Source organism: Sus scrofa, chromosome 5, assembly GCF_054392235.1.
Source record: "Sus scrofa isolate SSC_HxYL_T2T_F1_AM1 chromosome 5, Sscrofa_HxYL_maternal_Yorkshire_Landrace_v2.0, whole genome shotgun sequence".
In the NCBI taxonomy this organism is placed as follows: Eukaryota; Metazoa; Chordata; class Mammalia; order Artiodactyla; family Suidae; genus Sus; species Sus scrofa.
The window spans coordinates 53,560,112-53,573,981 of NC_139387.1; the positions used below are offsets into that span (position 1 = coordinate 53,560,112).

General features: G+C 40.9%; 1 protein-coding gene across 3 annotated transcripts in view; it reads left to right on the plus strand.

Annotated features, from left to right (window-relative positions):
* TM7SF3 (transmembrane 7 superfamily member 3) overlaps nt 1-13,870 on the plus strand; it is a 43,157-nt gene that overhangs the window by 4,737 nt on the left and 24,550 nt on the right. For all 3 annotated transcript variants that reach the window (XR_014803685.1, XR_014803686.1, XM_001925025.8), the window contains exons 2-5: nt 6,972-7,126; nt 9,839-9,989; nt 10,948-11,068; nt 11,995-12,166. Coding sequence is in view for 1 of the 3 variants with exons in the window: in XM_001925025.8 (XP_001925060.3) it covers nt 6,972-7,126; nt 9,839-9,989; nt 10,948-11,068; nt 11,995-12,166 (599 nt within the window). In the remaining 2 variants the exon portion in view is untranslated. The remainder of the gene's footprint in view (nt 1-6,971; nt 7,127-9,838; nt 9,990-10,947; nt 11,069-11,994; nt 12,167-13,870) is intronic.

Here is a 13,870-nt window from a genome sequence, read left to right on the forward strand (position 1 = left end):
TAAGAAAGTATAATATTGATGTTAGGACGCACAGATAGACAACACAGTCAAGAGTCAGGACACAAACGCTCACCTATGGTTACTTATGTGACAGGTGGAATTGCTGAGCAGTAGGGGAATTATTTTCAATAAAAGTTGCCATGTCAGTGGGACATTCATATGGGAACATGAACCTTGACCCTCCTGCCTCTCACCATACATAAAGGTCAGTTTCTGGTTGATTCCTTTCTTTTTTTTTTTTTTGTGGCCACACCCAGGCATATGGACCAAAGATTGACTCCAAGCCACAGCTGCAACCTACCCCACAGCTATGGCAACACTGGATCCTTAACCCACTGTGCCATAGCGGGAACTCCCTCAGGTGGATTTTGGACTGTAATGTGAAAGGTAGAACAGCGTTCTAGAAGTTAACATGGTGGATGTATCTTCATGATCTTATACCATGTTGGGGAAGAATTCTTTAAAATCATAAAGGAAAAATTTGAGAAATTGGGACTAAATTAAAATTAAAATTTCTGTTAATCTAAAGGTAACAGGAGAGTAAAAAGACAAGTTGTAAGAGTGGGAGAAGATATTTGTAACACATATATGACTGAATACTCATATCAGTGATGCCTAAAGAATTCCTAAAATTCAGTAAGGACAGATAATCCAGTTTTTAAAATGGGCAGAAGACTTGAACAAATTCTTTTACAAAGAGGATATTTAAATAGCCAATAAGTAAAACCAAATGTTCTTACCAGGTGATGGTGAGACTGTTGGGTAACTGAAATACTTTCTCACAAGTTGCTAGGGGTGGAAATTAGCAAAACCATATTGGATAACTGTTTAGGAGGATTTACTAAAATTGAACATAAGTAAACCTGGTTACCTGATAATTTTACTTATTCTACCCAATAGGAATGTGTACACATGCACCAACAGACATGTACCAAAAAATGTCTGTATGGAGTTATTCATAATAACTCCAAGCTGGAAATAACCCAAATGTTCCTTAGCCATAAAATAGATAAATTGTGGTATATTTATTTCATGAAGTATACAGTAATGAAAGTAAATGAATAATGGTTGCTATAGCAGCAGGATGAATCTGACAAAAATAATGTTGATTTTTAAAAAGCTAGACAGGAAAGAATTCGTGCTGTATGATTTCATTGAATTAATTTTCAAAAAAAAAAAAAGCAGCAGCAGCAGCCTGTTTATAGTGTCAGAAGTTAGGATCATGGGGAATTCCTGCTGTGGTGCAGTGGGACTGGTGGCCTCTCTGCAGCGCCTGGACACAGAGTCAATCCCCAGCCTGGCACAGCAGGTTAAAGAACCCGTTGTGGCTATACCTGCAGCTTGGGTCTGGTCCCTGGCCCAGAAACACCATATGCCACAGGTGGCCAAAAAAAGATCAAGTTAGAGGACGTCCTCTTCGTGGCTCAATGGTTAATGAACCCAACTAGGAATCATAAGGATGCGGGTCTGATCCCTGGCCTCGCTCAGTGGGTTAAGGATCCGGAGTGGCTGTGAGCTGTGGTGTAGGTTGCAGACACGGCTCGGGTCCCAGGTTGCTGTGGCATAGGCCAGCAGCTTTAGCTTCGATCTGACCCCTAGCCTGGGAACTTCCACATGCCACGGGTGTGGCCCTAAAAGGAAGTTAGGATCGTGGTTACCTCTGGGGAGAAAGGAAGAGGTAGTGATTGGAAGGGGCCCCCAGGGGACCTCAGAGATGCTGGAATGCTGTTTCTTGACCTGGTAGTGTCAACTTTGTGTACTTCTCCATATTCATGTTATTTTAGTAAATATTTGTTTTAAAATTGATACTTGGGCTCTCACCCCAGGGATTTTGATGTAGCTGATCTGGTGATGGGTCCAGGCAACAATAGTATTTATTTATTTTTTTATTTAGTCTTTTTTTTTTTCCAGCGCTGCACCCACGGCATATGAGTGTTCCCGGGCTAGGGGTTGAATCGGAGCTATATCTGCCAGCCTACACTACAGTCACAGCAGCGCAGGATCTGAGCAGTGTCTGCCACCTACACCACAGCTCACAGCAATGTCGGATCCTTAACCCACTGGAGCAAGCCCAGGGATGGAACCTGCATCCTCATGGATGCTAGTCAGATTCGTTTCCACTGAGCCACAGTGGGAACTCCAACAATATTTTTTAAAAAGCACCTTCAGATAATTGTTATGCACAGCCAAGGTGGATGACCACTGTATTGAATTTCTAATAAGGACACCTCAGGAGCTGTAGAGAAAATGTGAAAAATAAAGAAATGTGTAAAGAAAAGAAAAAGTTATTTAAAATACACCCCAGGAGTTCCTGCTGTGACACAGTGGGATAAGAATCTGACTGCAGCAGCTCTGGTTGCTGAAGAGGTACAGATTCTTCCTTGGCCTGGCGTAGTCAGTTAAAGGAGCTGATAGATTACAGCAGTGACTCGGATTCAATCCCTGGCCCAGGAAATTCCATGTGCTGCAGATGTGATTATTAAAAAATTAAAATTAAAAAAATAAAGCAAATGTTAACAAATACACCCCAGAGGACAGTTCCCTGGTGGCATAGCAGGTTAAGGATCTGGCGTTGCCAAAGCTATGGCACCGGCCACACCTGTGGTGCTGGTTGGATCCCTGGACTGGGAACTTCCACGTGGCTCAGGTGCAACAACAACAACAAAAACCCTCCAGAAATGTAAATTGGTGCTGCCGCTATGGAAAACAGTATGGTGATTCCTCAAAAAACTAAAAAAAGAGTTGCCATATGATCCAGCAGTCCCACTGCTGGGCATATATCTGGACAAAACTAATTCAAAAAGATGCATGCACCCCAATATTCATGGCAGTACTATTCCCTATAGCCAAAACATGAAAGCAGTGTAAATGTCAATCAATAGACAGATGAATGGATAAAGAAGATGTGGTGTATGTATATAAGTGTATGAGTATATATACTAGAACATCACTCAGCCATAAAAAAGAGTTAATGCCATTTATAGCTACATGAATGGACCTAGAGATTATCGTACTAAGTGAAGTAAGTCAGACAGAGAAAGACAAATGCCATATGAGATCACTTATATGTGGAATTTATAATATGGCACAAATGAACCTATCTACAAAACAGACTCACAGACCTAGAGAACAGACTTATGGTTGCCCAGGGGGAGGGAGCATGAAGGAGGGATGGATTGGGAGTTCGGGATTAGCAGATGCAAACACTTACATATAGGCTGGATAAGCTAGAAAGCCCTTTAGTATAGGGAACTATATTCAATATCTTGGGATAAACCATAATGGAAAAGAAATGAAAAAGAATATAATATGCATGTAACTGAGTTATTTTGCTGTACAGCAGAAATGAACACAACATTGTAAATCAGCTACACTTAAATAAAAAATAAAATTACATTCCAGAGGTTCTTGCTTTTAATACTCCTACTTATTTTGCCAGGTGTCCAGTTTTTTAAATAACATGTAATGTCTTTCCCCTTCATTATCTTTATTATGTTATTAAATAACGTATAGTATCTTTCCCCTTTTGCCTGGTTCTTGCCACAGGCATTTGACTGGGGAGAGAGAGTTAGTGAGGCATCGTCTTCCTTTTGGTAGCTTTGAGAAATCTGGGAAGTAATAGATGAACGTTCTGTTTCTGAAACGCCAGGTATTCTTGAAGTCAGAAGCAGGGACAGTAACTTACTGTTTTGGTCTTGATCATTACATATTCTCATATAAGCTGTTTGTTTTCATTTCTGATTTCCTTAGTGAGAAAAAGAACTTTTTAGTTATTTTAACCCTTTAAAAGCAAACGTGATCTGCTCTCCTGTCACAGCAAAAACCTTCTCAAATCAGTTTATTGCCTGGTGTATACACACACACGTGTGTGTGTGTGTGTGTGTGTGTGTGTGTATTTTTTTGAGAGTACTCTCTCACAAAATAGAACTCTTTTATTTCTTATTCATACTAGAATGGTAACAGCCTATCTGTTCAATAGGGGATTGGTTGAATAATCATAGTTACATAGAACAAAATATTACATAGCTTTTAAAATGGCAAGGCTAGAATTATCTTTGTTGATGTGGATCTATTAAATGGGCTATACCAAACATATTTGTGTCTTTCTTCATGCTGATATCTGTCTCAATCCTGAAAAATGTATACCAAACAGTTAATAGTGATTATTTCTCCACAGGGTACTTGCAGGAGGAATTAACTTTCTCTGCATTTCATGCCTTTTCAAAATATGGCTTATATATGATCTGGAAAAAATTTCCATTTTAAGGAAAAACAAAACAGGTGACAGAATGTTGAGAATGTCATTTTGTCTAGATTAGGTGTGTCTTCTTTTATAAATTTCATTTTATTTTTTATTTTTTATTTTTCTGCTTTTTAGGGCCACACCTGCAGCATATGGAGGTTCCCAAGCTAGGGGTCAAATCTGAGCTGCAGCTGCTGACCTACACCACAGCCACAGCAACGCCAGATCCTCAACCTACTGAGTAAGGCCAGAGATCAAACCCGTAACCCCATGGTTCCTAGTCAGATTCTCCTCCACTGCACCACGATGGGAACTCCTATAAATTTCAGATTAAAGGTAGAACCTATCTTTTTAGTGCCATGAAAGGAGGTTTTTTTCAAATTGTGCATTTTTTTCCCTGGTAAGACCACCTGATAATCATTATAGAAGTTTGAAAAAAACAATGATATGTGTAAAGAAAAGAAAAATCGCTCACCATACACTCCCAGGAATACCTACTTGTATTGCTCCTACTTATTTTGTTAAGTTACCTGTTATTTAGTAATCTATTTTCATTTTTATGGTCCTATGGTTTTATGGTCTTCTTCTTCTTTTTTTTTTTAAACACGTGGCCACACCCACGCCATATGGAAGTTCCCGGGCCAGGGATTGAACCAGAGCCATTGCAGAGACAACATTGAGTAGTCATTCTGTGAACCCAAGGGGAATTCCTCCTTACTAGTACTATCTTACTGTCACAGAATGTTTTGCTTCTCCAAGTGTTTCTGAGTTGTGATTTATCCTCACCCTTGTATAACAGATTAAGGAAAGGTTAAGAAAACCAAGACTTCACCAAGTTGACAGCTTCAGTCTCTTCCAGGGCCTATAAACGTTCTAGGTAATATTTTGATTCAAGGCCCGTGTAATGGGAGATAGACATAAAGATTATCAAAATAGTTTCTAAAATAAGCTTAAGGGCAAATTTAAGTGTTAATTGATACTAACCTTTGTGAATTTACTCATATCAGCCTTTGGTTATAGTACCTGATAGGCAGAGTGACTGACTACTCCATAAGTACTAAAGTAAATATTTGCCAAATAGAAAAAATGGGATGGGAAGGAACTGAAAAAAAAGGAAAACTGAAAATGTAACTGGGAAAGGCACGCTAGTAAATGAACTGAGTGTTTTGGATGGTTAGGAGATGGAAAGCCAATTCATTCCTAGGAAAAAGATACTGCTCTTAGTTTGACAGACTAGGATTTATGAATAGTTTTTAAGACTTGGATGATGGAAGATGGAGGCACCAAAATTAAAGTGCAATAGGTGTTCCCTGGTGGCTCAGCAGGTTATGGATCTGGTGTTGTCACTGATATTGTGAGAGAGATGGTGTGGTCGAATCTCTGGCCCCAGAACTTCTACATGCTGAGGGCATGGCCAAAATAATGCATAAGTGCAATATCTGAAATGTTTTTAGTGCCATTTACTGAGGTCCACTTAATTTTATGTATAATTTGATTTTCTAATAAAGTAATTATGATGGGAAGGCCTGGGAAATATTAAAGTGTTTTTCTTTTTTCCCCTTTAAAAAACAAACCAGGAAACTCCTCGCATTGTCCAGATATCTGTAGATACTTGCTACTCCCTAGTATTTTTATCTCTATTCAGGCTGGAGTTTGGTTCCACATAAAAGGTGAAATGTCATCCCAGTTCTATAAATAAGGAATGCATTGACTTTAGTTGTTATTGCTACAACTATTAAAATTTTATCTGTTACGTTTAGAATGGATAAGCAATGAAGTCCTACTGTATAGCACAGGGAACTATATCCAATCTCTTGGGATAGAACATGATGGAAGATATTATGAGAAAAAGAACATATATGTATGTATGACTGGGTCACTATGCCAAACAGCAGAAATTGGCACAACATTGTAAATCAACTATACTTTAATAAAAAATTCTTTCTCTGAATTTTTAGAGATTAAATTATAACCACAAATAACCTCTTTTCCTATCAGGAATTAAAATATTAAATTATGAAGAAAATGTAATAACATCATGGAGTTTGGGGAAAATCTAGAGAGTTCTTGCAATGTTTGTATGTTCTGTTTGGCTTTCTTGATAGTCTTTTTTTTTTTTTTTTTTCTTTTTAAATTGTCCAGATGGGATACTTGTGTTAACAACAAGTGTTGAAAAAATTACCCTTCTTAGGAAATGTACATAAGAAGGAATTAGGACTGTCTGGACTGAAGGAATTAGGACTGTTTTCTTTTTGCTCCCACTGGCTCTAATTTCCTTCTAAAATAAAACAGATCGTGCCACTGTGGGACTCTGGTGTGTATAATCTTTACCTCATCAACTCTTTTTCTTCATCTATATTAAGTTGAAATTTTTTTTTCTATTTTTAGGCTTGAACCCCCAAGACTGCTTATGTAATGCTTGTGAGCTCCTCTGCTGTTTATGCAAAGACACACTGACTGTAGGGCAGGGGGGGAGATGGGAACCCAGAAACACATAGAAGTAAAAGCAGCCTAGTTAGTGGATTTCTTGAAAATTAGCTTCGAAAAGGAAAGAACTGGTGAGCAGCTGGGAGAAAGACACACAGACTAAGGGAGTGAAACCCAACCAGACCATGGAGGCAAGGAAGACACGTGGAAAGGTGTTGGAAAATTGTTGTCTAAGTTTGTAATTGCTACAAATTGATATTAGAGGTACAAATATTACAATGAAACATTTCTCCCATTGTAGGTCTTCTTGAATTTTCAGTGGGGAAATTTAGATACTTCAAGCTCAACAGGCCCTTTCCAGAGGAAGCTATTTTGCGTCATATTTCCAGCAATGTGACTTTTCTTATTTTCCAGTTACACTCACAGTATCAGAATACAACAATTTCTTTTTCCGAGGTAAGTACAAAGCAGTACTTCCGTAAAAACCATTTCCAACTGTCGAATTAGTATTTGGCACTTTTTTCTTCCTCTTTCCTTAGCTTTAACAAAACATTTCTAGGAGTTCCCGTTGTGGCTCAGTGGAAACGAATCTGACTAGTATCCATGAGGAAGCAGATTTAACCCTGGCCTCCAACAGTGGGTTAAGGATCTGGTGTTGCCGTGGGCTCTGGTGTAGGTAGCACGAGGCTCAGATCTGGTGTTTCTGTGGCTGTGGTGTAGGCTGGCAGCCACAGCTCTGATTCGACCTCTAGTCTGGGAACCTCCATATGCCGTAGGTGCGGCCCTAAAAAGAAAAAAAGGAAAAACATTTCTGAATCTGCAACCTCTTAACTTAGCACTTTGTTATTCAAAGAGCTTTCCCAGGAGTTCCTGTTGTGGCTCAGCAGTAACAGACCCAACTGGTATCCATGAAGATTTGGGTTCAATCCCTGGCTCCACTCAGTGGTTAAGGATCTGGTGTTGGCTGCGGCTGTAGTGTAGGCTGGCAGCTGTAGCTCCTATTCGACCTCTAGCTTAGGGACTTCCATATGCTGCAGGTGTGGCCCTAATTAAAAAAAAATTAAAAAAAAAAAAGGAAAGAAAGGAAAACAAAAAGCTCTACCACCAGATGGGGGCTGGGGATGGGAGAGTGGAGGGGTATAAGGATGGGTTAGAATGGGGCACAAAGAAGGTGACCTGTATGTTTACTACCTTGGTCGTGGTGATAGTGTCACAGAGGTCTACCTATATCAACCCTTATTAGTGTACTTCATGTGTAGTTTATGTCAATCACAATTCAATTAAAAAAACAACAGCTTTCCCCAAACTGAATTTTGGTGGGCAGAGCTCATGTTTTTGTCTTGGTAGTGGTCAAGTTCATTTGTATATTGAGACCACACATGGAGGGCCCCCCAGTGGCTTGGCCCAGGTCACAGATCTAAACCTAAGTCAACCTGTATTTACAGGGAACTTCTGTCAAGGAAACCCCACCTACACCAGTGACAATCCTCCAGTCCCCCTTAACTAGTCACCTTATCCTAGAAAACAGGACCCACTTGCCTTCTAAGGAAGTCCCTGACCTAACCAATCATATGCCCTTCGAATGCTCTGCAAAACTAGTTCATGCCCCAAATCCCTTGGAAATAGGACTCTGCAATTAGTGAGGTACTGTCTTCCCTCAAATCACGAGTTGTTTTCCCTTGAATAAAGGACATCAGACTTGTTACCAAATGGTTTTAGTTTAGTTTTGTCTTTTGCTTTCATGGCCATACCTGTGGCATGTGGAAGTTCCCAGGCTAGGGGTTGAATCAGAGCTGCAGCTGCCAGCCTATACCTAAGCCACTTCACAACCTACACAGCAGCTTGCGGCAATGGTAGATCCTTAACCCATTGAGCGAGGCCAGGGATCAAACCCGCGTCTTCATGAACGCTGTCAGGTTCTTAACCTGCTGAGCCACAATGGGAACTCCTGGTTTTAGTTTTGTCATTCACACAGTTTAACTCAGTAGCCTTAGTATTTAACATAGTAAATCCTAATTGAGGGATTGAGAAGTTTGGGAATTTTACTTTGTATCTGCTATTCCTGATCAAAGGGTATATTATTTATTTATTTATTTATTTATTGTCTTTTTTGCCTTTTCCAGGGCCGCTCCCACGGCATATGGAAGTTCCCACGCTAGGGGTCAAATCGGAGCTGTAGCTGCCGGCCTACACCACAACCACAGCAATGCCAGATCTGAGCCACATCTTTGACCTACACCACAGCTCACGGCAGTGCTGGATCCCCAACCCGCTGAGCAAGGCCAGGGATCAAACCCGCAACCTCATGGTTCCTAGTCGGATTCGTTAACCACTGAGCCACAATGGGAACTCCCATATTTTTTATTTTTTGATTAAATATTTTTTTTCTAATCTAAACACTCTTTATTCAAACTGGTCAGTGGGGGATGCCCTGAAGCCAAGTGTGCAGGAGACCAGCTGGCCAGGCCTCCTGGTTCTTGATGCTGGGTTGGACACAGGCAGGTATGGCCCCACAGGGCACCTGCAGACACTACCAGGCATGGCAATTGACAAAACCAAGGAATAGGCAAAAAGCAAAACACACTCAGTAGATTTTTTCTAAGCTCCCAGAGTTCCTGGACCAACAAGTCCCAACCCTCAAAGCCAGGAGCGAGGGACTAAAAATGCCCCTTACTGCCACGAATGCCAAGGGAGACCCTGATTTAAATTTAAAAAAATAAGCCAGTGTATGTCATAGAAAATTTCAAAGAACATATATTTTAAATGGTTTCTCCATAAGTATGTGAGGGCACATGCAATAGAGGTGAAAAGAATTCTTTAATTATCTAAGGAAAGTCTGCTTTTTTGCGGGGGGGGGGCACACCTGCAGCAAATGGAAATTCTCAGGCTAGAGGTCAGATTGGAGCTGCATCTGAGATCTACCCCACAGCTCACAGCAATGCCACATCCCTGACCCACTGAGCAAGGCCAGGGATCGAACACACATCTTCATGGATACTCGTTGGGTTCATTTCCGTTGTACCACAACGGGAACCCCCAGGAAGGTCTGCTTTTATTCCTTTCTGTTTTGAGAAGATTTGGAATAGGGCATGCACACTTGGTCAGCTCTGGAATTTAAATATGCTGTTCAACTCCTGATTCATGGTGACTGTTCTTTCCTTATCACAGATGCTGCTTCCCAATGCCTCGGGAACAGGAACTGACAAAGGACTGGTTTTCATTCTTAGACCAGAGCAGAGTATGTGTACTTGGCACTTGGAGACCTTAGACTCTAAGCCTGTTCAAAATGTGGCCATTCCCCTCTCCTACTCAGAAAGAGGTAACCTTTCTATTGTCGACTCCTTGTTACTCTCTAGAATGCAGGACTTGTTCATGAAAATTCAGAGAAAACTGTCATCATATCCAAGTGTTCATTACAAGTACAATACATTGGATCAAAAAAGTTTTAACAGCAGGGGAGCCAGAGACTTAGCTTGATGATTGGCCGAAAAGAACACATTTATTCACTTGGAAAACATTTAAGGAGCCCTTGGAGAGGCTGAAACAGAAAGACAAGACATGGTCCTTAGCACATTAGTCGAACACTTTTAACAGGTTATTCTAGGCAGAGGAAGGCTTGGAGGAAGAATAGGGTATTTGGAGAATGGTGAACAGTGGGTGTGGCTGGAGCCATTCTTTTTTTTTCCGTTCTTTTTAGGGCTGCAAACTGCGCATATGGAAGTTCCCAGGCTAGGGGTCCGATCAGAGCTATAGCAGCAGCCACAGCAATGCCAGATCCAAGCCGCGTCTGCAGCCCACACTGCAGCTCATATGGCAATGCCAGATCCTTGATCCACTGAGCGAGGCCAGGGATTGAACCCCTGTCCTCATGGATGCTTAGGTTTGTTACCACTGAGCCACAATGGGAGCTCCCTCACTGCCTGTTTTGTACTCCAAGTCTTATTGGAACACAGCCATGTCCATTTGCTAATATGTTACCTATGGCTGCTTTCTTGCCCCAAGGGCAGAGTTACATAGTTGCTACAGAGACCAAGTCCCTAAAAGTCTAAAAAGCCTGAAGTCCGAGATATTTCCTCTCTGACCCTGTACAGAAAAGGTCTGCTAAATCCTGTTCCCCAGCCTGTAACCTTTAGTTAACTTTACCGTCAGTGCATGAGGTTGTACAAAACTAGCTCTGTATTAGAAGTACTTGTAAGAGTGAGGTTCTGTCTTTCTGAGTATGACCTGAATAATATATAAGAATTCTGTGTTTAGGAACCTCCTTATTTTCCATCCAGATCCTGTTCCCGGAGGCTGTAATTTGGAGTTTGATTTAGATATCGATCCCAACATTTACTTACAGTATAATTTCTTTGAAACAACTATCAAATTTGCCCCAGCAAACCTCGGCTATGCAAGGTAATTCTGCCTCCCAACTCCTAAAACTCCTTTTAGGACATGCACGGCTAGCTATTGCATAGATTCAGTAAATTCTCTCAAGATCCATAGTTCTCTTTAGTAAAATCGAATTGTTTACTTATTTATTTTTTTGGAATGGAAATAATTTAAGCCTTGTTACTAATACCCAACTTGTTATCTACAGTTAATATTTTTTTCTCTCCATTCTTAGAAAGGACTAGATGTTGAGTCTTTATTATGAGCCTAGAGGCACATGTTAGTTTTGTAAAGAATTTTAAATACAGAAAGCAGTCTGGAGCTGTGTAGCACTCATGTTTTTATAAGGATTTTATTATTTTAATTAAAACTCTGCCCTAGTTGCTGCTTTAATAGTAATGATAGCTAACACTTGAGTAACATTTGAATGCTCCCTGTGCCTAATCCACAGTGCTGCTGAATGCTGTAGGTTCTTTGTCATTTAATACCAACAATTTTATGAAGAAGGGCTGCTGTTCTTATTTTACAGAAAGGTTCCCTAAGAGTTGTTGAAAGTGACTTGCCCATATAAACACAGCCAACAAGTAGCAAAGCTGGCAATTGACTCAGCATGACTGACACTCATATCTGGTTATTTAACTACAGATTGCCTCTCTTTTCTTCTTCTTCTTCTTTTTTTTTTTTTTTTGGTTGTTTTTTGGCTGTGCCAGAGGCATGGAGAGTTCCTGGGCCAGAGATTGAACCCATACCACAGCAGCAACCCAAGCCACAGCAGTGACAATGCAAGATCCTTAACCCACTGTACCATGAGGGAATTCTCCTACCTCTCTTGTCTTTTGATGCCAAACTTGGAATTGTTGTTGTTGGAGAATTTCAAAGTTTAAGCTTTTGGTTCCTTTTTATGGATGAGACCCAAGAGATTGATGTTCAGTCTTGTTGGTTGATTTTAGAGGCACAGCTCCTCCACCGTGTGACATCGAGACGGGCCAGGACTCCAGGTGGAGGTTGCAGTATGACGTTTATCAGTATTTTATGCCCGAGAACGACCTCACCGAAGAGGCATTGCTAAGGCATCTACAGAGAATGGCTGAGGTCCCTCAGGTGAAGGCCAATGCTGTCAAGGTAAATCTGATTCCCACAATTTGTGTGGCCAGATTGTGACACTTCTTTCTGTAAGAGTCATGAAGAGGAGAAGCTACCAGGAACTTATTTTTTTCTTCATTGTTTTCCTGGTCTTCCTGGGATTCTCACTTTTTTATTTTGCTGTCATCTTAGGAGTCATTGCTAGTGATATTCCAGAGTAATGTTTGCTTTTTTTGGTCTTTTTAGAGCTGCACCCACCACATATGGAGGGTCCCAGACTAGCGGTCTAATCGGAGCTGTAGCCACCAGCCTATGCCACAACCACAGCAACGCCAGATCCAAGCCTCATCTGAGACTGACACCACAGCTCATGGCAATGCTGGATTCTTAACCCACTGAGCAAGGCCAGGAATCAAACCTGTATCTTCATGGATGCTAGTCAAATTCCTTTCCGCTAAGCTACTGAGCCACTACAGGAATTCCAGTGTTTGCTCTTGAGGAGATGCATGTGAATCATGTTACGTTTTAGTTGCAGTCACATCTATTACCTGGTAATCTTGAGGTATGGATGGAAGTGGGTAGTAATTTTCTATGTATTCCCATAACCATTAGATTAAAAAATTTGGCAAGTATAAAAGTTGTAGTGGGGGTCTTTTGATTTTTTTGTTTTTTCTCTTTTGGCTTCCCCAAAGCATATGGGGTTCCCAGGTCAGGGACCAGATTCCTGCAGTCTCAACCTATGATCCTTAACCCACTGTGGCGGGCTGGGGATCAAACCTACCTCCCAGCGTAGCAGACTTGCACCACAGCGGAAACTCCAGGTTAAGTGTTTTGATAAAAAATCATGTGCAACAGTTTAGGATATGCATGTTCTCATTAAGATTTAAACCCAAATGCAAAGTCTCTAACTTGGAACAAAAATTTTCTCCGAGCTTTTGAACCCCTAACTCTCTTGCTACTCTAAGTGTAGGGTACAGGCTGGCAGCATTCATTGTCATCATCTGGGAGTTGGTGACAGTTGTAGACTCTTAGGCTTCACCCCAGACCTACAGAATCAGAATCTGTATTTTATGAGATGCCCAGGTGATACCTTTACACATGAAGATTTGCGACTCATGCTCTAGGTCATTTTTGTAGAAGGCAGGACTTATCCTTATGTCTTGAAAGGTGCCTGATACCAGTCTAATATATAGTCATCCTTCAGTCTAATTGTGGATGGGTAGAGTTTTTCTGTCTGCTCTGATCTTCCCAGAAAGTTGTAGGTTGTCAGATTACGTAGAAAGAAGTGATTGAAATGGGGCATATGTGAGTAGTCTAGGGGCTCAGAGCAAGATCTCACTTCGTTGCTGTGTCCCCTGGCTTGTCATTGCCCCATGCTAAGAGGGAGCATTGTACAAGAAAACTTGGTGTGCTTAGTCACAAATTAGGAAGTTTGGACTCTACTGGGCAAGTTTGTCTTTGTGCATAGGAAATTGTGAAGACCATTTTTATTCCCATGAAAAATGTAAAGATTTCATGCAACAGGGCCTTTTTAGGTTACCTTTTAACTTTTGATTAAGTGTTAGGATGTCGTGTGCCAGCATTTAAGGAAACCCTCAGCGAGTAATGAGGGCATGTGATAATGACTTGGGAGCCTGTCTGAAGAGGCTCACACTGGCCAACTCTGAAATAGTTCAGTCCTCAAAAAAACCGTGATTAATTATAAGTCTTGAATACATAAAAACATGTCCATACCCATACTTA